Source organism: Siniperca chuatsi, linkage group LG5 (genome assembly GCF_020085105.1).
Source record: "Siniperca chuatsi isolate FFG_IHB_CAS linkage group LG5, ASM2008510v1, whole genome shotgun sequence".
NCBI classification, from domain to species: Eukaryota; Metazoa; Chordata; class Actinopteri; order Centrarchiformes; family Sinipercidae; genus Siniperca; species Siniperca chuatsi.
The window spans coordinates 29,904,817-29,930,879 of NC_058046.1; the positions used below are offsets into that span (position 1 = coordinate 29,904,817).

General features: G+C 39.1%; 1 protein-coding gene across 3 annotated transcripts in view; it reads right to left on the bottom strand.

Moving 5' to 3' along the window:
- The window catches only part of LOC122876044 (metal transporter CNNM4-like), a 55,514-nt gene extending 29,768 nt beyond the window's left edge, over positions 1–25,746 (bottom strand). Inside the window, exons 1-4 of one of the 3 annotated variants that reach the window (XM_044195886.1) lie at positions 24,174–25,746; positions 7,180–7,323; positions 6,737–6,871; positions 3,976–4,145 (exon numbers count right to left, since the gene is read on the bottom strand). In XM_044195886.1, the coding sequence (XP_044051821.1) occupies positions 3,976–4,145; positions 6,737–6,871; positions 7,180–7,323; positions 24,174–25,587 (1,863 nt within the window). In that variant the 5' untranslated portion in view covers positions 25,588–25,746. The remainder of the gene's footprint in view (positions 1–3,975; positions 4,146–6,736; positions 6,872–7,179; positions 7,324–24,173) is intronic. The other 2 variants (XM_044195887.1, XM_044195888.1) reach the window with 2 other exon arrangements.
- Positions 25,747–26,063: the final 317 nt, after the last annotated feature.

The window sequence follows — 26,063 nt, forward strand, 5'->3', positions numbered from 1 at the left end:
GTACAGTCCACACAATTATAAATGGTAAATTTAGGACCAGCAACACAGCTCTCCTCCCATCTCTGTCTGTGCAATGTCACAGCTGTCTGAAACCTCATTTGCCCGTTCTCCTCTCCCTTCTTCAACTTCCTCCTGCTTTTACTAAAGCCCTTTTCAGACATAGAAGACATTGCTGTCTTTATCTATCTGTTAAAGTGATGGCAATTTGTCATTCAGACATAAGTGACTTTTACATGAATGTTCTTTACCTTTTCATTCAGACATGACGGCACATTTATGGAAAGAGCTGCTTGCGAACTGCTGTGAGTTCAAAACGAAGAGACCATTTTTTGTTCTCTCTCAGGCTGTATCACTGATGGATTCTAAAACGTATTTTGCCGGTGAAACCTTAATCAAAGACCGTCATGAGCATGAGGGTCGCTCACCCTCACTTCTCATAATGAATCCAATTATTCATTTTAACATCAGTTTCATTATTTAATGTTATTAGAAAGCGAATTCCGCTGCCTGTTTTATAATATTCGAATATTCATGCAAAAGCATTACATGACAGCAAGTTAAGTTGGGACTCTTGTTTAATAACTGTTTACTCACATCCTGTATGTAAAGCGTTTTTCTGGATATTAATTTATTTTTTCAGGCAGCTGGCATGAATGAACACTGGTCAGATTATTACTGTGGTTGTAGGGTTTTTTTACCCTCTTTTGCAATGGTTGCCCCGTGAGGGGAAAACCGCTTTCACAGTGTTTACTAGTTTATTGAACTGATTTTGTGCATAAGAGATGGTGGCTGAGATAATACATTTATTACAGTGATTTTAGAAGGCGGTAGGACGTGTATTATCTCTTTCTCTCTCCTTCCATGTTTTACCTTGTGCGTTCAGTGCAGACTGGTGCCGTGTTGAAATTGTTATGTAAATGTTACTAGGTCCGATCTAATAAAATTGCCGTTATGACTTTTATGTAAAAGTGACCCGGGTGCTTATTCAGACATGAGACCAACATATTAAACTGCCGTCAGATTAAAATAAAGGATTGCATGTCTGAAAGGGGCTTTTTTATTGCTGCTGGTCATAAATTAGATTCACTCAGGACTGGAAACAGGAAGTAAAGTAATGACTAGAGTAGCAAATTATTATTAAATGATTATTTTCATTATAGATTTATTTTCTTGATTAATTTCTTTGACTATAACAAAGAATGTTGCAAATGCCCATTATAATTTCTCATAACCCAAGGTGATAGCGCTCCAATCAGCTCAGAACAACAGTGGCAGTTTCTGCTTATTCAGAGGTCAAGTACAATTTCTACAAACTGATTTGCACAATAACTTATCCCACACCCACAGTATGACTACCTCTTTCTTTGTGTAACTTTCTCTATGCATTCTTCTGCATCTTCATTGTTAATCACTCACTTAATCGCTTGTAAATCTTTAAGAGAAGTTAGATTCAAATAAAGTTAATATTTGGTGAACCAGATATCATAATAATTGAGTAGTAAAGTGCAGTGTGCTCATGCCTGATTTCTGTACAAACAGTATGTAAGAAAGAGCACACTGTAATTTACCCTGTTTTAAAGCTATGCTTCAGCTTGTAGTCCATGAAGGACAGGAACATTTTAAAACCACCACTGAAGTCTAGAGGTGGTGAGATTTTGGGTGGAGTTTGACTTTAACCTCCTCCAGCCTGGCACTCCACCAAATCTGGCTCTTTAATCCTTTAAAGTAGATGCCTGATCTCATTGTGGAGTTGATTGACTTTGGATCACTTGTGACTTCCAAACTGTTGTTGTTGTTATAACAACACAGACTCACGTAACATTTTTATATTTTCTTGATCGCCTGGTCTTAATTTCTCTCTATAGACTGTAAATGAATGAAAGTTTAATTCCTGCTGTGTGCTTTCTTTTGCGTAATTGATGTGAGCAGTATTCTGTATCTTAATCTAAAATGTTGTCAAACTGCAGCTTGGTGAAAAGAGGGACATTGGAGTTTTAGTGGGGAATCAATCATAAACTAACTATATTAATGTGTACTATACCATCTCATTTAACAGTAACTGCTATAACAGGTGGCTGTGCTCTGGCAAAGACAGCTCAGAGGGACAGATTTGGGAGGGAAAGAGACCTTGTACCAAACATTATAAACAAAAACAAAATATAACTTACCACTCAGTGAGAAATCTGGGTTTTTTCTACATTTACAACTAATCTACCCTACCCAAACTCAGCCTCTTGTTGTTTTCAGGGGCCCTCAGGTCCTGGATCTTCCATAATAACACTTATTAGAAGAATTATACCAAAACTTTGAACCCATGCTTTTTGAAAATACTTTTGTGACGTCCAACTTCTGTCGCAAATCAGAATAACTTAAAAACATAAAGCATTGTGTTTATGATTCACTGACAGCCATTTAAGGCCTTGAGAGAGTATTGAAGCTTCCCTTTATCACATCAGATCGTAAACACCATAACCGATTCCACTTAGGAATGTCATCATTATTGCCAGTTACTCAGGAAGATAATTTTGTTTTTGTTAAGCAGATCTTGTTCAGTGACTCAGCTTAATTTTGAATGCTTTAAACACTCAAACACAAACACAAGCAAACACCAACACATTTTGCTTTATCAACAGTTTTGGGACCCCTGTTGGTTCGGTGCTGTGTCTCGACACCTACCGCCATCTGTCACAAGCTGTAGCTTAGAGCCGCGTTTAATAACAAGGCAGACCACTCAATGCCACTAAGCTCCAGATGCACTCGGTGAGGGGGTGACTTGACAGGGGGAGGGAAGAAGAGGAAGAGGTGGGGGTAAGGGTCAAAGAAAGATAGAGGAAGAGTGTGTGTGGAAGGTCAGTCTCATAATCCAAGCTGCACAGTTTTTATCCAGGCTGAAGCAATGGGAGTATGACATTTAGAAGGCGGGATGTGTTCATCACAGTGAGTCAGAGGACTGTTATACATATGTACCTGCTCTTTAAAAAGTATTCTGATGTCAGGCAGGGAAAAGCACGTTAGCATGTTATTATTTAAACTGGATTTTCAAGATCAAATTTTGTAAGATTACATCCACACCTGACAAACTGCTGTTATGTTTCTTTTGTAACTGTGTTTTGGAAATCATGTGCCTGCCATTATTCTTTCCTCTTTTCTTTACAACTTTTCACTAACTATTACTCTTTTTGTGTACTGGCTCGCTACAAAACTATGTCAAGTTCAAATCCCTTTTTTACTGAAGGACGATAAACAAAACCTTATAACACCAAACCCAACTGTTAAGACAAGTGATCAGTAATAGGGTTGGCATGATTCCCACACCTTCCTAAACATCAAATTCAAGGACTTTTCAAGGACTTTCCAGGCCTGATTCCCTCAAATTCAAGAACCCTACACGTCACAGTTTGAGACACGGATCAAGGTTAATTACTGTTCCTTTGGGAACCATGAATGTCAGAACAAAATTTCAAGGCAATATATCCAGTAGTTGCTGAGGTATTTCTGTCTGGACCAACATGGACGAGAAGTCCTGAAAGTGATCAACAACATTATGTATTTGAATATCTACATTTCCATGACAACTGGTCAAACTATTTGCTGATGAAGATCGTGTGATATAATTGAAAGCTCCAAAACAGGACCCTGTGTTCAGATTGCTTGTCAGTTGCTATTTCCAAGGGCAAGAATGAACTGTAGAAACAGAGATGTAAGGGTTATGTGAGAGTTGAAATAAAACTAGATATTCTCCTACTTTGCACATGTGTTGATGTATACACGAGTGTGTGGGAGTCTCTTTGGAAGTATGCGAAGAGAAAAGAATTTAAAAGAACATGATCTCCTTTATCTGTTTTTGAAGATCAGACAGCAGCGTGAGCAACTCCTGCTTTTGCATTCAGACCTGTTCCTTCACTCACACTGAAGCAACAAGCAGTCACAGACCCAAGTCACGCTTCAACTCCTCTTCCCTAAATCATTGTGTACCTGCAGGATGAGAACGAAGTAGTCGACGGGCTTGCCCCTCTGGTAGACATAGTGATGGGGCGAGCGCTTGTCACTTTCGTTGAACTTGATCTCCTGGATCACATCAGGATGGCGCAGAATTCGCAGCAGCACCTTGTCTGAGATCTGAGACTGGCTGAACAAGGTCACCTCTGCAGGAAGAGAGGATGAAGAGATGTAAAGAGAGTTTTACTTTTAGGGCATTAATTAAAACTTTTTTTTTTACTGATGCACAACACAGAAAAGACCATAATACATTTCTGGATGTTGATATAGTTCAATAAACACACACAGGAATTAAAAAATAAGAAATTCTAGAGATGCACAAACATGTTTTTTTCAGAACAGGTACTTTCTTACTGTCAATCTGCTGACATCACTGATCCAGGTGCTTATTAAATTAGTCATTCATGCTATTGTCTGTAGTTCAACATGACAAACAGTTACATAAACAGGTGTGCCAAGTACATCTGTTCTACAGCAGGTGATTCTATACTTAACAAAGGAGCATAACATATTTATAGCAATAAACTTTGCTTTGACAAATTGAATTAATTAAAAGGATTACAAGGATCAAGTGATCAAGTAGAATTAAAAAGTACATTAAGCATCTCGTGTTTAAAGTGACATAAATGGACATTACATGAATTAGTATCAAACAGAGCTTCCAAATGCATTCAAATGAAGATCAGTTCTTCGCCAGGCTTATGAAAAAACATTGAATTATATTCTGGCTTGCTTAAGTGTGAGAGAAGGATTCTTTTTTTACAGTACAGTATAATTTGAGCATTTGTGTCATTTATACCTGCATCGATTTGTCAATTAATCAATTAGTCGCGTGACAGAAAATTCATCGATAATTATTTTGATAATCAAGTATTGGTTTTTGTGATTTTTTTAAAGCAAAAATGCCAAACATTTCCTGTCTCAAATGTGAGGATTTGATGCTTTTCTTAGTTATCCATGAAAACTGAAAACATCTTAACCTCACCTTAGATACAAGAGATCCTTCATCCTCCTAGTAATTTACAACAGACTTTGACTCTGCTGAATCTGAGCTGCTTCAGAGATCTCATGATTAATTTTAACTATAAATGTTTGTAATGGATTGATAGTTTTCCCCATATTCTATTTTTTTTAAGAATGTAAATAATGGTTGAATGAAAAATTGGAACGCTGAAACAATTTGTTGATTAATCAATCAACAGGTTGTTCGACAGAAAAATAATCAAACTATTTCAATTAACTTTCATTTTTCAAACACAAATCATCCTCTGGTTCCAGTTTCTCAAATGTAAGGATTTGTTGTTTTTTCTCATTGTACACTAATTATCTTTGGATTTTGGACTATTGGTTGGACAAAAAAGCCATTTGAAGACGCCCCCTTGGGCTCTGATTAATTTCTTCACTATTTTTGACATTACATTGACTAATCGGCCAATTTTTTTTCCATATGGTTTACATGCATTTCTTAACTGTCGTAGGCCAGGCTGTTGCAATCACAGCTCAACCATAAGTACCTTCAACCCCACCCAAACTGAGAACAAAAAAACAGTGCAACCTGCAAACAAAACCCAATGCAATACACAGCGAGAGGCCTCACCTCTCACTGTATATGACCAATGTTAACATTCATCATCTAAAAGGCAAACAAACTTCTTTCACTCCGAGTTACATATTAAGTCAACAAGTTAATCTGGTTTAGTCAAAAAAAAGAACTAAGTTTCTGCTGTGACTAAGATGAAATGTTCCATGACTTTTCAATGATTTTCTAGTCAGAACACTTTCACAGCCTATAAATTTTATATCTTCCTGATTTGTTAATGGGTTTTTTCACCCCCCCCCCCCAAAAAAAAAAAAAATCTACAGACTGATGGGGCTTGCTGTTGCTTAACACATAATTCTATTTATGTAATGAAGCATTACATTATGGTGCCATAATGTACTTTTAAATTCCGCTGACTTTCTCTGTCTGAAATACAACTCTCAAAGATCAGTGATACTCCAGATATCCAATGTCAGATATCAGTGGCTACGCAGATCAGACACAATCTAAAAAGAGCTGGGTAATGATTACTGATGTGAACAAGAACAAAAAAAGGAAAAGAAACAGAGAAACAGTAACTTCCTGGACCGAAAACAGAAAAAAATGAAAATATCAAATTCCTGTGAAATGAATCAAGAAAGAAAAATGAAACCAACATCCTGAGAAAGAAAACTGAAACAAAGTCAGCAGACACTGACGTCATGCCTGCAGAGGCTGACTCTGGCATGCTCCTGCACCACAGTGTCTGTGAGAGATGAAGGAAGTGCTACATCATGCTAGCAGCGGCTAGTGCTAACTGCTTTTGGCAGAGCACATCAACTATCACTCACTAACCGGACACATTGCAACACGTTCTCAAATGATTTGTAGCAAGGCATCACATCCAGCTGGCCAAACTCCAGAGTCTTCTTTTGGAGGTAAGCACAGGCAGGAACACTGCTTGGGTCTTAAATAGATCTTCCAAGAAAATAAACACATTTAAACCCCCACCCTGCATGTATGGACCTGCCTTGCTTGTCAGATGGCAAGATGATCACATCCTGAGGATAATCATGTTGTGGCTACATATCGTAGACATATGTTCACATGTACAGCTGGTTTACAAGTTATAAATAATCTAATGGCTGTGCTTAGTAATATTGTGATGAGTGACTATGTTTGTCTGTGTGTGCATGCTTGCATCAGTCCATTCCCCACCTGTAGCCAGGAAGCGATGGGCGGCCAGCAGCAGCTGAGGAGAGACCTTCACTTTTGATTCACTCTCATGTTTGAAGGCAGAGAAGTCTCTCTTATTCTTATTTGGCGCCACCTTTTTCCTGTTGCTGTTATCAGCTGAAAAGTGACACGCACAGCAGACAGTTATTTAGTTATTTATTTAAAAATGTACACTTAAAAGATCAGAAGATAACATCATCTTAGCTGTTCTGTAAAGAAACGACAGGAGCTGCGTATTGCCTCATCTTGGAAACCTATACCAATGTCTAAATATATTTCAAAGATAGAATAACATCAATTTAGATATGAATAATATCTAAATAATAAATAACTACGATTGAGATGAAAATAGCCTTATCTGCACTGACAGTAAAGACAAGCTTAGTGGTAAGTCAAGTGATAAACAAAAGCAAAGCCAAACTCACTGTAAAGGTCCGATTCATCCAGAATCTCTGATTTAATTATTTCCTCGATCACGTCTTCAAGGGTGACCAACCCCAATACCTCGTAGAAAGGGTCTCCCTCCCCCTCGTTGTTCACCTTCTGGACAATCGCCAGGTGGGATTTTCCTAAGTGGAACAAAGAGAATCATTAGTGGGATTTTCAGCTGATCAATCCATCCATTCCTGAAGGCCTTCCAATCAGTTAAGGTTGGAGGGTTGTGATCTAGACAATTTGTATTAATGAAGCAAAATCGGTGTAAACTATATAGTAAGGAATTCATATCAGCGGTTGGACTGTTTAAATCTACCATGTACACATATCAACGCCACAAGCATGAGGGTGATGTGATGTACAGAAGGCACTAAAGTACAGTTGAACAACAGCGGCAACTGTTGGGGGAAGCCATAAAAGTAAGCAATGCATCAATAAAAATAAAAAGAGCACAAGCAGATGTAAACAATGCAGAACCATTAGACGATATGACAAGATATAGAGATTTTGTAATTCTGTTAATACTGTGGTAGCTATCACTTTATTATTTTGGGTATTACTGCAAATCAGTGAGCAGGACAATGAGCTTTCAGTCAGTGTGCAGGTGTCCCATTTTTTTCCATTGATGCTGCCTTTTAAATAGCCTCCTCGATGTGCATATAACAACATCCCTTCAACAGAACTGGTTCATGGCAATATTGTATTTTTGATATGATTTTTAATTTGTAAAGTATGTAATTCACTTGAGTAACCAAAACTAGATTCCATTCCGGTTATTTTATCCATAAAATGTTTCTGGATTGATTATCCATAACATTTAGTATAGAACGATATATATTAATATCGCAAAATAAACAAAATTTTATAAACTGTGATAGAGGACTTTTTCAATTGCTTACTTCTAAAATGCAGCATTCACAACTTTCAAATAAAGTTTTTGCAAATGTTTTATGAGATAAGGAATGCATTCAACTGTATTTGTTAGACCTTATGAAAACATACAGTACAATTTGGTGAGAAACATTCAGTGTAAAATGAAAACCACACAGCAGACCTTCAACTGTTGCCATTATGTCTCTATTCTAAATACTGTGAATTAAAATCAAGAAATGTGGTTATAGATGCTTCTTGTCTCACGATAACAGGGAAAGCAGATAACACACATCTATCAATAACGGCATCTATTACACAAATCAGAAGAAAACTGTATGCTGCTGTGTCACCACCACATTGACTTCCTTTCATGTGATCATCCAGTGTTTTTTTTCTATGAACAGATAAAGATCCAGGTGAAACTAGATGGTTTGATTTGGCTCCTGGTAAATTACAACACCAATGGCACCAACACTGAGCCACCAACTAATCCTATATACAGCCAAAGGGATCAAAGCAGAGCTAAATAATAAAGTGAAAATGTAATGATATCAACATTACAGTCGTGTCTTGTTCATGTGGGCATGTGTGGTAAAACCTTTCCTTGGGTGCTGAGAGCTGTCAACTAAACTGTTAACACTGCCTCAGTTTTATTCTACACGTTCCTTCAAAATAAAACAGCATACAACATGATGAGCCTTAATGCTCGTGCTTAAAAAGTTCATGATCTTTCAGCAGATCATGTAATGCAGAGCTGTGGCTGTTAGGAAGCCCTGATGGTAGTCAAAATATCATTGTTTACCATCTCTTTGCTATGTATTTAATGTTATTGTGGTATATTTGCACAATTACTGTTGAATTTTCATCCTATCACAGCGCGTGGTTACAGCCACACAACACAGGACTCGAGAATTCTGCCAGTTCAACTTACAAACCTGGCCAAGCCCCACGATCATGACGAACAATCATATCATGATGGATTCCTATCTGATGGCAGTATTAACCCATCTGTCCACTCCCTCTGCTTGCACCACAAATGTTCATGTGTACATGTCATTACAGCTGGGATTGGGTCTGGACTTTGGCCACGAGCGTTACTGTACAACACAAAAACACACATGTATACCAAAACACCAACTGTTCACATGACAAACTGTTCCAAGTGCAGATGGATGCTGGCCGGCTGCAGACACTCACGTCCAAACAAGTGCAGAATTGGCCCCAACAATGCTCTGAATTATAAATGACGTTGCCAGAGAGAAGCACTCAGAAGATATCTGAGGGTTTGGTTATTGGGTGGATAATTTCCTCCCCTCAAACCAGACAAACACACAGCACACATATGGGGATACACATGCAAGCAACTGGTTTAAACTACCCTCTCTCTGACACACACGCCATTAAGAGATTGGATTTTAACAGCAGGCCGGCTGAGGGCAAGTGAGACGATTTTTTTCCTAAATATAGGAGGAGCGGTCAGTCAAAACGGCATCTGAGAAAGCATCTGTTGTACCACATAGACACTTGTTATTCTTATTCTCCCCAAAACCACAAGCTATCAAAGAGAAAAATCAGAAAGGCCCATTGACTGTCTCTGTTTTCAAACAGAGAGCAGCATATCAATGAGATTTACAAAGAGCTCATATGACCAGCAATTAAAATAAGACTAAAGGCGTTAAGTGTTTTGTCTTTGTGTCTCCGTGATGTCTGCCTGCATGACCTAGCAAAGTGGCTGGCACAATGACACAAACACACTCCACACATTTTCAGCTTTGACCTTGCGTGGTTTTACTACATGAATAGAGCAGAGGGACTCTGAGGAATCCATTTCCCACAAGGCCAGCTTTACTGTGGGAGTCTGTGATGTCACGACATGAGATGTACTGTATATTTAGTCTCGAGCGGAAGCAGCAAGGCTGGACATTCATCGTTGACTAAGTAACAAGTTACAAACGGTCCAAACAGTTCTTATCACGGCATGAGTGCTGATGGATTATTTTCATTCTAAGATCATTTATCCAGGATCTTTTTTGGGAAATCCATTTATCGTTTAGCCTATAAAATGTCTCATAATGACAAGTGCGTGTCCCAGCACAAACTGATGTTTTCAAGTAGCTTATTTTGTCTGACAAAAAGTCAAAAAGGTGTTACATTTCTAAGAATAGGAAGAGAAGCAAACCAACCTGTGAACAGCAAAAGTTTGGTATTTTTACTGAATTAATGTCTTGTACGATTCAACCAACTGATCAATTAATCAACAATCAATTGAAGTGTCCTTGAGCAAGAAGCTGAACCCCATGCTCAAGGACACTTCAACATGTAGAGAGAAGGAGTCAGGGACCGAACCACCAACCTTACGCTCTGAGCCACACTGTTTTCATACATATTAAATATGCAGTGACCACATGCCGTGGAGGTAGTGAATGTGAACTTAAAGTTATGGACTTCAAAAATACATGTTTAAAACCACCAACGAGGGAGAACCTGGTGGAAAACAAGTGTCTGTTGGACACTTTTAAACACATATTGACAAAGAATGAAAAGTGAAAAAGAATTGGTGAAAGGAGATTTTCACTGCCTATCACTCTATTTCCATCCAGCACAATGATATGTATTGTAACTAGAGATGTCCCAAGTCAACCCTAAGCATCTGCATCGAGGCCGGTCAGGACATATTTTAATGGATTAGTATTGGTTAAATTAAACCAGATCAAATGCAGATCCTTTACTTACTGTAATCTACTGTGTTTTGTCCACCTCAGCATGCAAGAGTTGCAAAGCTGCTCTCCTTTACGACACCCGGGCTCTACAGTGCCAGCATTTTGTTATGCCAGTGAAAATTAGAGTGTGGGAATGCCAAGAAGTATTTGGCCGCACCAGTGCAAATGACAACCAGATTGGCAAAATACACTGATTCACTAAACCCTGACGCCAACAAATCTGTTATCGCTCCTCTTTTTTTCGTATTAGCAAAGAGCAGTTAACAGAAAACAGGTAGCAGTTTCTCATTTTTAGTCGCTGCTGACCGTCACTTTCACCAGTTACAGTGACACAGCGCCGACGGCAGGTCATATAAGCTGTAAGATTGTTTGTAAGGGAAGAACCTCCACTCTGTAACACCCCTGTACAATCAACAACTGAGAAAAAAACTTGATGGGGACATCCCTAATTGTGACCCTTATTCATGGTGACAACCAGCACCTGGATGAAGACTGCATGAAATAGGTACTTTAACTTCCTGGAAAACAGTGCATCTTCAGTGATGCCCTTAGGTGCAACATTGCGTCATTTGACACGTGGCAAATGACACGTGTAGCACACACCAGATGCACTGTACAGACAGAAGTAGTAGTCAAGGTCCATGGAAATGTGATAAAGTTGGTGATTTTCAGGAGCACTGATGTGTGCTAACGCTAGGACAGTGGCGTTGCCTGTCACAATCACCCGAATCAATACACCACAGGTGTGTGGGCTCAGAGAAAAACTAGGTGTGTTGTTTTGACACGCATCATATGCCACCAGTGTGTGTTGTCACTAGTAAGTGTAACGCCCAATAAAGTAATCATTAATTTATGAACAGTCCTGTCTTTCTGACCCTTCATTATCAAATCAGACTGACCTTCTCTTGATAACTGATAGTCCATTGATTTTCACTTAAGATTAATCTCCTACCCCAAAATCCTGTTTCATCAGGAATTACATCACATCAAAGGAAGGATAACATAATTTCATGGGACCTTCAACGTGCGATTTTGCCAGGATGGAAAGCACTAGTCAACAGTGTCCCACGGTAAGAAAGGCTCTGAGTACATTCATTAGCTGATCGTTGTTCATTCCACATAAGATCACTGTAGCAACGAAAATAGAGACATCGTGTAATGGAAAAGGCACTCTGTGTTTGTGTGTGTGTGTGTGTGTGTGTGTGTGTGTGTGACCTCTCCCTGTGGTGCTGAGTCAATATTTCAGAGGAAGTAGGACCCCAGGGGACATACTTACCCCCAGTTACTGGAGAGTCACTTGAGCGTCTATTGACTCCTTCAGAGCACACACACTAACACACACACACACACACACACAAAAACATACACACAGTGTACAAGGAAGTTCAGCCAAGTACAGGCTGCTTCATGCATTCAGTGTCTGACCTGTGTCAGCTGAGTTTACAATTAAAAAAACCCACAAAGTCACCCAGCTCCTGTGTGTCGGCAGCTGCTGATTTTCAGGCGAGATGTGTGTTTCAGCGCGGCACACTCACCTCAGGCTCACATAGAAACACAAACAGCTGTCACCTATCCAAATGGGAAATCTGACATGACAGGAGAGTGTTTTTTTTGTAAAATCCATCCCTCCATCACTCATCCTTTCTACAGGCTGTGAGCTGAGGTGGCAGCGATTGCCGTTGGTGCTTCTTGACTTTGGAAAATGTTTAGACTGGTCACCTCTGAAGTCATTCATGAGGATTCACTTTTTCATATTTAACCTGCTTTAGTTTACTTATTAACTGCTCTCATCTTAACTTTTGTTATATGTGTGTGTTTTCCAGCTTTAAATTCGACTTGGAATTTCACTTGATTTGAATTTGAAAGTCAAAATAAAGACACAAAGTTAAAATGGACGGCATTTACATAGCGCTTTTATCCAAAGTGTATTACCAAAATCAGGTCATTTCAGACTGAATACAGGTACTGAAACTACGAATAGGAAAAATAATAAAGTTAAAGTTTTTAATGTACCGTCAGTTCTATTCTAAACTATGCAATGCAGCATCTTGCTGTACCAGTACATGATATTATCTCCTTGACTTGCAATACCTACATGGAGTACACTGTATATGTTAGTTTTAGGTCAGACTCTTGTGAAACTTGAGTTTATGATTTATAGCGTTTTATTGTATTTTATATTCTTATCTACCACCTTAAGTGTCCTTATCTCAATTGTTTATTTGACTTGTGACTTGGCTGCTATAACAAACCAATTTCCCATTGAGATTAATAAAGAAAATTAATCTATCAAATCCATCTATCAATCAAGCTAGGACTTCAACTAAGGATTGTTCTCTATTATTAGTTAACCTGATTGATTATGTATTAATCATTTGGTCTATTAAATGTCACATAACTTTGAAAAATGTCCATCAAAATGTCTTAAAGCACAACGTGAAGTCATAAATCTACTTATTGTCATCAACAATAAGTAGATTTATGACAGATGTTTATGATTTATGACAGATAGATGGTAGTTTTACCATCATATAAGACAAGATATGCTGCAAACCATCACAATTGAGAAGCTGGAACTAGGAAAAGTTTGCCATTTTTGCTTGAAAAAATAGCATAAACGGTTAATTGATTATCAAAATTGTTGCTAATTAATATTTTGTCAATTGACTGATCATTTCAGCTCTAAATCTATGTATGTATGCATGTCTATCTATCTATACATCTGACCATCCATCTTATTATTGTCATCATCATTATTACTAGCAGCTTCCATTAACTCTTATAATTGGTGAACGTGGTACTATATATAGGTTTATTATTTGTTATTATGTTTTTTATAATCATCGCAGGCATATTGTGCTTTAAAAAAAATCAACCATATATTTTCTCCAAAACGGAGACGCAGCATACTACATGACAGCAGAGAAGAACAATTTGCCAAAACAGGAACCGAGAAACACACTGACCTTTGACATAAACACTAAACCCTGCTGAGCTACAGGCTGCAACTTCTCTTTCTATGACAGAACATTACACAACATTAACAAGCAAATGAACAACACCTTTCCACACATAATCTTCAACATTTCTGGGTTCAGTTTTCTGGGTGATGTAGTGGTTTTAGTTTCACACAATCTAGTTTGTGTGTCCGAGTCTGTTCCACTAGATTTGATTGCTTTTCCCAGTTTAATTTCCTCATTAATTGAACAGAATCAGTGATTCACTGTTCAGATACTCCCCGCAGGTCGAGTGACCTTCCAGTTTGTTTCTCTGCCCTCTGACTCTTCCGTCACCATCCTGCGAGCCGACCTGTTTGTTGACATGAAACATCGGCGACAAAAGGACAAGGGGGAGAATGATGAGTCTGTATGGGAGAGGAATGCCTCATGCATACCACCCACGCACAAAACACAACCGGCCAGCCACTTCATTAGCAGCACAGACTGCAGCCACCAACTGCAAAACATGCAGGCTCTGAGGGGATGAAACAAAAATGCACGGCTGCAAATATGCATGTGCTCATACACACACACACATACACACTTGTGTAAATATAGTACACACACAAAAGCTTGTTGTGCGAGACAGGTCAAGCTCCTCTAACCTGTTTTTCCAGCTAAAACTGGAGCCCTAAGCAGACAGATCTACTCTGATCTTTAAGAACAGACAGGTTGTAAAGTAATGGCTGAAATGGTTATATTTTGATTAACTGCTGATTGTTTAAGACACAAACGTACTTCACTGCATCTCATGTCGACACGATGACCACTTTTGGCAACAGCAGAGGCAGTGACATGTTAAGATTTAGTATTTAGACTTACAAGAGCACTGCATAAAAAAGAAAAATCCAAGGGGGTGCGCTGGTGTGGACGTGCTGCCAAAGAGTTTCAGTGAGGAGATATAAACCATAAAGTCCAAGTTTGAAGGTTTATGAGACTCCAAGACAGTGCACAGCAGTTTATTCACCTCTGAGTCAAGAGTTTACAACTCTGAGAAGTTATTACAGCACCAATCTAGAGATGCAACTAAAGATTATTTTTTGTATAAAAAAATTTTGTCAATTACTTTCTCGATAAATTGGTTAATAGCTTGGTCTATAAAACGCCAGAAAATTATGAAAAATGACCATCGAAGTTTCCCAGAGCCCAAGGGGACTTTTTCAAATGTCTTGTTTTGTCCGATCTACAGTCCAAAAACCTAAAGTTATTCAGTTTACAGCGATATAAAACAAAGTAAAGAGGCAAATCATCACATTGGAGAAGCTGCAACCAGAGATTGCTTAGCATTTTTGCTTAAAAAACAACTTTTCAGTTCATTAATTATTAATCATTGCCAATTAATTTTCTTTTGCTAGACTAATTGATTAAATGACTAATTGTTGCAGCTCTAGTTTTGTTATATGTAAATACAGGAACTTTTGATGGGTATTTTTCACAATTGTCTGACAACAAACAAGGTATAATCGTCATATTAGTCGATAATGAAAAGAATTGTTAGTTGCAGACTGTTAGTTGTAGAATTTCTGATCAGATATTGCTTGACTTCATTCTCTTTGCTGTAAAAACTTTTATTTAGTTAAAGCTTATATGAAACTGTTTGTGTTAAGACAAAATGAAACACTGTAAGTTTTTTGCAGAATATATGTTTGTATTGTATGTTTGTATTTTGGTGATGGCACCAAACCTTGGATACCAAACTGGAATCAGGGTCCAACATTTTAAATGATATTCAGATCCGTTAGCCAACATCTAAAACTAAAATGCCTCCAGCCCGATCTGCTCATCCAAAATAGTTTTTAACATGAGAGGAATCCCACTACTACATTTATTTTAGACCCAGTATTATGTCATATGATGTGTAGCAAAACCTCAGTTCAAACAAATAAACAAAACAGCCGTGTGTGCTTGTGTTTGGGACATCAAGTCATTTCTGCTGAGCTGCTATTTCTTCATGCTGACTGATATCATTATGGCACACAGTCTGGAAGTGTTGGTGTGACACACAAAACATACACACTATGTTGAAGTTGAGAGGACTGCTGCAGCTGCACCGTCAGCAATTCAAGCTACAATGGCAAGACAGGAAGAGAAAGAAAAGCAGCAAACAGCTGATAAGAATGCAGAGAGAATCAGAGAGAAAATTGGCGGCAAGTAATTTCCAGCTGCTGATTGTACGAGTCTTGATGAGGGATTGTGCAGTCCAGCTCCACCCAAGTTTGGTGTCAGTCCACACTTCCCCAAGCACAGAGGCATCTAGGGCTGCAAATAATGATTATTGTTGTGTAATATAGTTAATAATAATTATTATCAAATTATGGTGAGATTGTTTTGTTAACTACTGTTCCAAAGGTCAAGAAGGAACTTTCAAACTCAATTTTTAAGCCAAGATGGACGAGAAGTCTTTAAAGTGCTCACAAAAGTGGATCTACAATTCTGTGACAACTGTGCAAATTTCATCTGCTGAAGAAGATGGCGTGACAACCAATCAATCTCAACAATTATTTTCTTTATCAATCAATCTATTTATTGTTTTTGTTTTTCATAATTTCCCTTAAACAATTTTCATGATTTTTCAGGACCCCAATATAAAAAGTGACAAAGAATGTGCTATGAGAAAAATGTGCTTCATGTAACTACTAAATGTGCTCTATAGCCTAAAAATAGCAACAAACAATGTAGGAATACATTTTCTTAGCTGGCACTGAATCCATTTAAGAGATAAAAGAATTATCTGTCTGTTTAGCTGACTGTCTTTTAGATCAAGCAACTTTTTAAGAGAAGAGGTTTTGGATGCTGTCATAAGCAACAGTGAAAATTAAGCGGTGGTTGCAGAACTAAATCAATCATGCAAATTAAAACAGAGCACTACAGACAAGGATGGGTGTAAGAGTGTGTGTGTGTGTGTGTGTGTGTGTGTGTGTGTGTGTGTGTGTGTGTGTGTGTGTGTGTCTGTGTCTGTCAACAAATATTTGACTTTCTATTTTTAAGAAACAACCCCTCAGGTGTTCTGCTGAGTCACAGAGTACACACACACACACACCTGCAGAAAAATGCCAATGGCAGAAAATTAGAGAGCCAGCTGGGCAGTTAGTTGGTAGGTAGGTATTCTGTTAAAAGTTGTAAAAAGCTGGCCAAAAATGCAAACTTCAGCAGCTGCAGCTAGTTCTGCTAACCATTCAAGCAATACTGTTGCAAACGTTGTTTAACAGGAACAGCAGGAATCCTTCATGACCTCTACATGAAGACACAAAGTCTTATTTATCTTTCTTAAGAAACACATTTAAGTTCAAAATCCATCATCTCTTTGGCTATGTTAGACAGATCCACTTCTTAACTACTGCTTCATTTGAATGATGTTTAATTTCCATTCAAGGACGCAACACTTTTCTCATGCCACTGTGACCTAAAGCTGATGAAGAGAGGCACAATAAAACTACACTTCTCCATCACTGTTTGTGTCTAACACACTTTGGGTCCTGTTGTCCGAAATGCTAACCTTACCATGAACAATGTGTTGTGGATGCCAAAATTATGACATATTCCTCAACAAAGCACAAACAAATTCTAGTTTAAGTGATCTGACTTTGTACCACAAATGTGATGAGTTTCAGGTCAAAACAGAAAACATTTGACTACATGTAGCTTTTTATTTTTCATACATTGATTAAAAATGTCAGATTTATGCTATAAGTAAGATATGTGCAAGGTTATATTAGTAGGCCAGGTATATATTAATGTTGTTAAAAGAGTCAAAAACTGATTCAGTCCCCTCTATATACATACTGAACCATTGTGCAAATATGGGGAGTAAATAAGAGCTCAAAAGTCCTCTCCAAACTCCTGAACCTTTAAAAATTAATCAAACAAAGCAATGATGCCACAACTGCGTGGCCTATTTCCTGCTTCAAATTTATTCATAGACAGCTTTCAGTGAATCAAGTAGGAGGGATATGACAATGTTTCCAGAAGGTTCAGTTATCTGGAAGATAGCTGACTATTATTAATAATAATCATCTGTATTTATAGAGCACTTTTGCCAAGAGTGACTGAAACTGTTCTTTCCTTGATAATGAAAACAAAAAACAGAAGAACTAGGACAGATGTGCAGAGACACAGAGAAACAGGATCATTTGAGATAGAGATCGAGGGAAGAGTGAGAGAGAGACACACCCATTATACAAGATTCAGGTCTGCCCTGTGACAAACATTATCAGGCCGAGATTGGGAAATATACTCAAAGTTGTAAAATTGTGTTCTTGTATACTTAAAAAGAGACAGGCAAAGTAAACACTGCTAGTCCTCAGCTTCTTAAAAGAGTCAGCTTCACCGTTAGTATCTGGTTGGTTAGTGAAGGTTGTGATTACACTTGAAATTTAGGTTAGATGAAGAGATTAGGCAAGGCTGAGGAAAGAATGTAGTACATGAAGGTGTACTGGTGTCTGTGCAAATGCATGTATACGTGTGTGTCTACAAGCAGGGAGTGTCAAAAGCTCAGTCTCATTAAGAATGAGAGCAGAAGTGTGTTTAAGTGTGTGTGTGAGATCAAATGCCAATCCTTTCTTTACTGTACTCTGCTGTGTAGTGTTGCAGAGCTGCTCTCCTTTCCGACAGCCGGACTCTACAATGTAGCATTTCGCTGCATATGAGAGTGAGTTCTGATACCAAGCATGGATTCACTAAACTCCAACACTAACAAATATGTTACCTCTCATCTCTCTTTCTCATTAGCAAAGAGCAGACTACAAAACATTCAGGTAGCAGCTTCTCATTTTTAGCCACTGCTGACCATCTATTTCACCAGTTAAAATGACAAACGTCGCCAATTCAGGTTAATTCTGAGAGTTGATGGCAGGCCAAATTGCACTTGGTTGTTGTCTAGTTAAAGTTCTTTCTGCAAGCTGGTGCCTGTACTCAGCCAATTCAAAAATAAATGTCTTATCTCTCGCGCTGCAACTGACGATTACTTTCAATATATTTTACAAAAATGTTTTAACTCCACTTACAGTACTGGCTTTTCCCATAGTCAAAGTGCTTATTCTGACAGACAGTCCAAAACCCAAAAGGCTTTTTATTTACAATCATATAAAAGAGAGAAACACAGCAAATCTTCACATTGAAGAAGAACGATTACTCAATTGTCAAAATTGTAGACATTTAATTTTCTGTCAAATTGTTTCTATACTACTTATCTCACAGTGTTAGAATCTGAAAGTGGTATTGTGAACTTCTTTAAAAAAAATCCTTGATCTGTGCCAAAATCGAACCACTTGTTGACCCATTAAATTTTACTGAAACCTGCTGAAAAGTTTTTTAGATACACTGCCACCTAACAGTCAAATGCTCATTCAACCGTAGCACACATAACTGGGTGGGGTTGCCAGATAAGTGCCCAAACACTGATAAACAGACAATGAAGACGGTCAGGACAACCACAAACAAAACACAAGCTGGTTCATTTCCTGAGCGGCTCAAAGTGTTTAAGGTTCAACTGGAATGTTGTGTTTAGTCTTAGACTTGCCTACTGACTCACATTATAATAAATAGTGCAAATAGTGCAGTAATTACTTAATTACAACTGAAATATCTGCAAAAAATAACCAGTATGCCTCATTTTGTCTTGAGATATCGCATTGTAAACAGGACATTCAAGTTTTGGCAGATAAATACTCAAATTATTTTTGATTTATTTAAAATCTCATAGTGTTAGGCAAAAACCTACATGACCAACAACAGTTGGTACAGTAGTTAGTATTGGCACTAGAGAGCTGTTGTTAATATTGTTTCTTGTAGATATCCATTGGCTTTGTGTTCAAAAAGGGCTACAACTAACAATTATTTTCATTATCGATAAATCTGTCAGTTATTTTCCTCAATTAACAGAATAATCGTTTGGTCAGAAAACAGTAAAAAAATAAAATAAAAATAAAAAACTGCCCATCACAATTTCTCAAAGCCCCAGTTGAAATATTCAAATGTCTTGTTTTGTCCAACCAGGAGTTCAAAACATGAGGTTTAATTTCATATGAGGTTAAATATTAACATTTGAGAAGCTTGTACCAGTGAATTTGGGGCATTTCTGCTCAAAAACGACATAAACGATGATCAAAATAGTTGCCGATTAATTTTCTGTCAATCAACTAATCAATTAAACAGTTAATCATTTCAGCTCCATGTTCAACTCAATAAAATTACTATTCAAAATTATGTTTGTTGTCTTTTTTTTTTACTACAACAGCACTGTGTTCTTCATCATCACTATCAATAAGAAAAAAAATGTCAAATTAGTACAAAAAGACACAAAGGAAAATTCTCTTACATGTTTTTTTATTGATCCTATACTGGTATTATTTAAGGGAGGCAGAGTTCCTGAGGCCTAAATGTAGGCTGATATAACACATTACTTGAGGGTACAGCATGTGACAAGCATGTGACAGTCTGTTGACAGAGTGCAATGTGCCTCCAATGAATTCATGGCTTACTTGTGTTTTCTAAATTATGCCTGATGATGCCCAGTGTGCATGAATTTAAACCTCCCTGCATGTAATCATGATTACATGAGAGGCACAAATTGGATTATAGATATTTTATTTTCAATTTTAATTAAAAAGAGGAATGACAGCATGCGCTACAACTTGTCCCATTATTTTCTATAATCCACACTCTCTTATATTAATACATATATAAATAAAGTTTCCTTGCTACATATTTTCTCTTTTCTTTGATGTCTGCTGTTACTATTTCCGGCAATGACAGCATGTCATTAAAATTTCATCTCATCTAATAAGGTCACTTCATAGTCCATATGAAAGGTCACATCATGTTGACTGAAAAGGCTGTACACACACACACACACACACACACACACACAGTGAAGGAGAAATGTCAAGAATATACAGTATTAATGACTTTTGTTACTTTCCATTCGAAACTGAACTTGTGCCTCAGCAGTAAACAGTTCCAATCTTGGGCTGAGTAGATTTGATTATGCAGAGTACAACCTAACGAAACCTTGTGTACACACACTGACGCTGTTGGATGCCATCACCATGGTAACTGATGCCAAGCGGCAAGTGATAGGAACTTGAGATGTAAGCGGGGAGTAAGGTCAGAGAAGAGGCAGGGGGCCGGCGGCCAATCAAGCCTGTATGTTACCAAAGTGTTTTGCAGCTTCTTTGGAATGAAGTACTCGTTGCTGTGTTTTTGCACTACTTGCAAGACTACATGTCAATCAAACAGCGTCAGTGTTTCCTGTGGATGTTCGTGTCTTTGCCTGTTTGCTTACTGTTGCTATTATCACAGCACTTTTTTTTCAGTTTAATTAAAGAAAAATAGAAATGATGACTCCCCTTGTGTGTCAGATGATTTCTCAAGCAAAACAGAGAGACTCACCACAATAAAATACCAACCGTGTAATCCTTAACTAAATACATTTTGCAGTCTCTCCTCTCTATACATTGCTATGTGCATTTCCATTGTTTCTGGGAGTGGAAACTAATTAAAAGATTCTGGACCTTTGCCCATCTTATATTCACTATCATCACATTATAAGCTTTGTATAAGTAGCCTACATTTTACACAGTTGGATCAAAGAAACTCCACCTAGTGTTAGTCTCTGACTGCTACAGAGAAATCTTCAGTGCACTAAATGTTAAAAGAGTAAATGCTGCTTTAGAAGGAAAGGATCACCTTCCTAGATTATTTATCTGCAGATCTGAACATTTTACTTTTAAGGTGTCAGATCTCTATGAAGTGCAAGTCCCTTCACATGCCCCGCATGGTACTAGCTCTATTTCTGGCTATACTCACTATTTGTTAAGCTACCAGACACCCTGTGTTTACAAAAACGAGTGTAAAGGTTTTTATGAACGGACTATAAGTCAAAACATTGACTACATTTAAATGGACTGCGCTGATCCAACTGAAATTATATGCTGTTTAAATGGGTTAGTGTTTGAGCTACTCATATTTCTTAATTCACCTCCACCTGCTACAGAGCAGGACCTATCCGATGGCAGCAGATGTCCCCAACACACAATGTCACATCATCAGACTTTTCCCGCAATATTCAACCTCTAACTCAATTTTTTCTGTCATGCCTCATGGTTTACCTATGTGGCTCTCTTCGTGCAAATTTGGCAAAATATTGGGTTTCAAGCTGCTCAAGACTAGATTCATTAGACAGTACACCTGGAAGGGAGACCGTATGTCATCAAGCAGTTGCATTGCCCAAAGCTTTGCAAAATGCAGCAACAACCCTTGAGTTTTATTATTCCCACTAACGTGTCTACAACATCTTTCAATATTGCGGAACTGACATCTAAATTCAACTTAGCTTACTTCGAATTTACTCAAATTGAAGTCATCTTACATTGACAAAGCAATATCCTTTTACATCTTAATCGGGTTAAATAGCAGAATACTGCAGTTACCACCAGTAATGAGAGGTACCCTCAAACTCAACACTTTATACACAGCAACTGAGTGTATTCTCAGAACTACTTACAGTAAATCTCTGCTGAGCTTTGAGCCAATATAGATTGTTTTCAACTCTCCGTGCAGCCGGACTTGTGTGTGTGTGTGTGTGTGTGTGTGTGTGTGTGTGTGTGTGTGTGTGTGTGTGTGTGTGTGTGTGTGTGTGTGTGTACTGCAGCTTGTTGCCAAACCTTCCCACCTCACCAGCCAAGCCTATACTAAGATGAGCCGCAGAGCCATTTGTTGGCCAAATGTCACACAGCGCCGTACACCACCACTACAGCAACTCAAAAGTCAGTCAGTCTGATCAGAGATAAGTGCAAAGTAACGGGGAAAGATGTGAATAAAGAGACTATTATTCTGTTGAGATGCATTTAGTAAGACAAAAATCATACTGGCAAACACAGAGCTGAGACTATCAACACAGTTCAGTGAAATTTGACCTTTATTACTACGTCTTACAGTCGGATACTGATGAGACAGAAAGGCAATCACTCATTCCTCACTGTGCTGGGATATAAACACAGCAAGTGTGTGAGTCTACTGTCTGTGACCTTGAGACGAGATGCCTGAGAAAGGAAAAATAAACCCCTGCGGGGGATGGCGTCAGTGTGTGTACGTCCTCCTGTGTGCATGTGTGTGCTGGTGTTTGTGCATATGTGTGCATGTGTGTGTGTGTGTGTGTGTGTGTGTGTGTGTGTGTGTGTGTTGAAAGAGGAAAAGCAACAAAGCAAAAGATAGAAGTAAAGCTGGGAAGTGCTTTGATATCACCAATCACAAACCTGACTAAGACGCAGAGTCACGTTTGTGAGAAACATAGATTTAGATTAACAACACTGTATTTTCTGTACGTTGTTAAGTGCTGTTTATACTTCAGACTGTAAGTAATAAACCTACTTTCTCTTTGCTAATCCTACCAAGAACATCTACAGGCTGAGTGTAGTTAATGATAAAGATGGCAACTTCCTGCACTCAGAGAAAATACTAACAGCCTAACACCAGCTTGAAATATAAAACTAATATGTCTTTGATATCAAAAATTCAAAACAAGAGGGAGTCTAGCAGACAGGGACTGTCTCATAATAAAAGGCTTGATGCACATGCAGCGTGTCATATCTGCAAGATACTGAACTTCACCCAGACACTCTGGATAACAGCATCAGCAAAAAGACCAAAATAAAAATCATGTATTGGTAGAATACATACACAGTATTCTTACCAGTTAAAGTCACTGTCACTAATAGAGAATGACTTCCGGATGGGAGCCGAAACGTCTTGATTCTGAAAACAGTGTCCAGATGACTACGACTGAAACCTTTTCTACGATAGAACACTCCTGGACGAATGAGGGACTACACCGTCTTGTCACTAATAGACCATACATGTATACAGGTAATTGAGTAAGTATGCCTACATATGCACCACCACTCCAGGAATACATACACAGTATTCTATCACTTATCTACTAGGAAACAAAACAATAGTAAACATTTGTCACTGTTATACTGACAACCTGTGCAGCTGCTTTTTCTGTTTTATCACATCACTGACTGAATTCCCTGCAACCATCACATCACAAATCACTACAAAATTTAGGTAATCACGGTGACATTTGCCAAACACAAGAAACATTGTACTAGGAAAGAGGAGCAGTGGGCTGGTTCAGCCAAAACCTCTGACAGTCTCATAAACACTATGTCAAATACTATGAGCATCATGCAAATTAACTTCAGGGTTACTGTTTGGTGTTACTGTTATTTTTGTCACTCCTGTATTTTCCAAGCTTCATACACACACGAAGGAAATAAATAGTTGACTCTCTGGGTCACAAATCCCTCCTGCCTGTCTTGGACAACCACTAAATTAATTAGGGGATTTATCATGGTGTTGCATGACATCACCATAAAGATTTCCACAAACCTTTCTTGAACTCCTCCAGCATGGAGTCCAGCTTAGTGTCGTGGAAGACAAAGTGGACCGGATGGTTGTAGAACTTGGTGATGGTCTTAAGTGTGGTGCAATCGTCCGGGTCAACGAAGGCCAGGTCCTTGACATACAGGATGTCCACGATGTTGGAGCGCTCGTCCTCATACACGGGTATCCTCGTGTATCCGCTCTCCATGATCTCGGACATAGTGTTGAAGTCCAACACGGCGTCGCTGTGTATCATGAAGCAGTTGCTGATAGGCGTCATGACACCCTCCACTGTTTTGGTCCTGAGCTCCAGCGCGCCTTGAATCATGTTGAGCTCCTCTTTCACCAGGTCATTGTACGGCTCGGTGACTTTCAGCATCTCCACCAGCTTCTCCCGGTTATACACAGTGCCGATCTCCTGGCCCAGGACGCAGTCGAGGAGCTTACTGATGGGCCACGACAAAGGGAAAGTTAACAGCATGAACAACTTGGTGACTAGGATGGTGTTCGCCCCAACTGCCAGGCCGTGCCGGGAGCACAGCGCCTGCGGGACGATCTCGCCGAAAATAACGATGCCGACTGTGGAGGCGACCACAGCGCCGATCCCGGAGTTGGTGAGGTCGTCCAGGAGGATGGTGAGGGTGGTGTTGACCAGGACGTTTCCGAGGAGCAGCGAGCACAGCAAGTAGTTGCCCTTCCTGCGGATGGGCTCGATCTTCCGCGCGTACTTCTTCTCCTTCTCGGTGCCGCAGCTCTGCACGATGCGGAGCTCCATCGGGTCCAGCGCCATCAGCCCCAGGTTGAGCCCGCTGAACATGCCGGACAGCACCAACAGGAAGGAGATGAGTATCACCTGCAGCCAGATAGGCAGCAGGGACTTTTTCTCCTCTACCACCCGCAGTCTACCGTCTTTATCGTCCAACAGGTACCACGTTTCCTCCTTGTCATGGGTGTCGCGGACGCACAAGCCGAACACCTTCACCGCCTCGCTCTTGCGGAGCTGCTTGATACTGAGGCTGACCACCCCGGAGGTGTTTTGGTTGCTTACCTCCATGGACCCCTTCACCACTATATCCTTCGTGAGTTCGGGACAAGTCCTATTGAAGGGGACCATGACTGCGCCGAAAGCATCATCCTCTTTATCACTGCAGTAAAGTTCCATGAAGCTGATGAGCCCCGAGCTGTTTGGGAACAAGTGGAGTCCGTAAAACCTGAAGAGGGTGTCGCTGCCCTCGGTCACCTGAATAACCCCACTCTCGGTGGTCTCGGCCGGCGTGTCGCTCTTCTCCAGCCTCATACCGAGTATCCGAGTGCCGCCTGTTGACTCCGAAACCGCCGCCTCGGTCTGTCTGCCCGCAAAAACACAAGAAAAGACGAATAAAATTAGCGTAAACCCCCGTCCACTTGAGTCTACCGCCATGTTTGTTTCGCTCTCTGCGAACGGGGGAACTGACGTCACCTACTCGTTTCCACAACCCCAACCCCCTTATTTGCATACCCACATACCTCGAAAATGTAGCCAATCGGCGGCGATGACGTCACTCGAAAAATTTGACCGAGCCCCCTCAGTTTTAATTTTTAAGGTCGACTGATAATGTTTGCTTTTAAGGTCGACCACGTGGAGTTTGTAAAATTTAATACCTTTTTTTCTGACTGATTTTATACTTTTTTAAAGATCAGGCCATAGAGAGGAATTTATTCAATTATTTTAATTTTCCTTATTTTATCTGTAAGAGCTGCTTATTCAATGATGAGCCCACAGAATATTATTATTTATTCTGCTAGCTTTATAGAGCATTTTAGCTTCTGTTATCTTATTGTTTGTGTTTACATTAAACTAGTCAGAATCAGTCTCACCGCTCTCATCCATGTTAGCTAGTAGCTGCCAAACCAGAG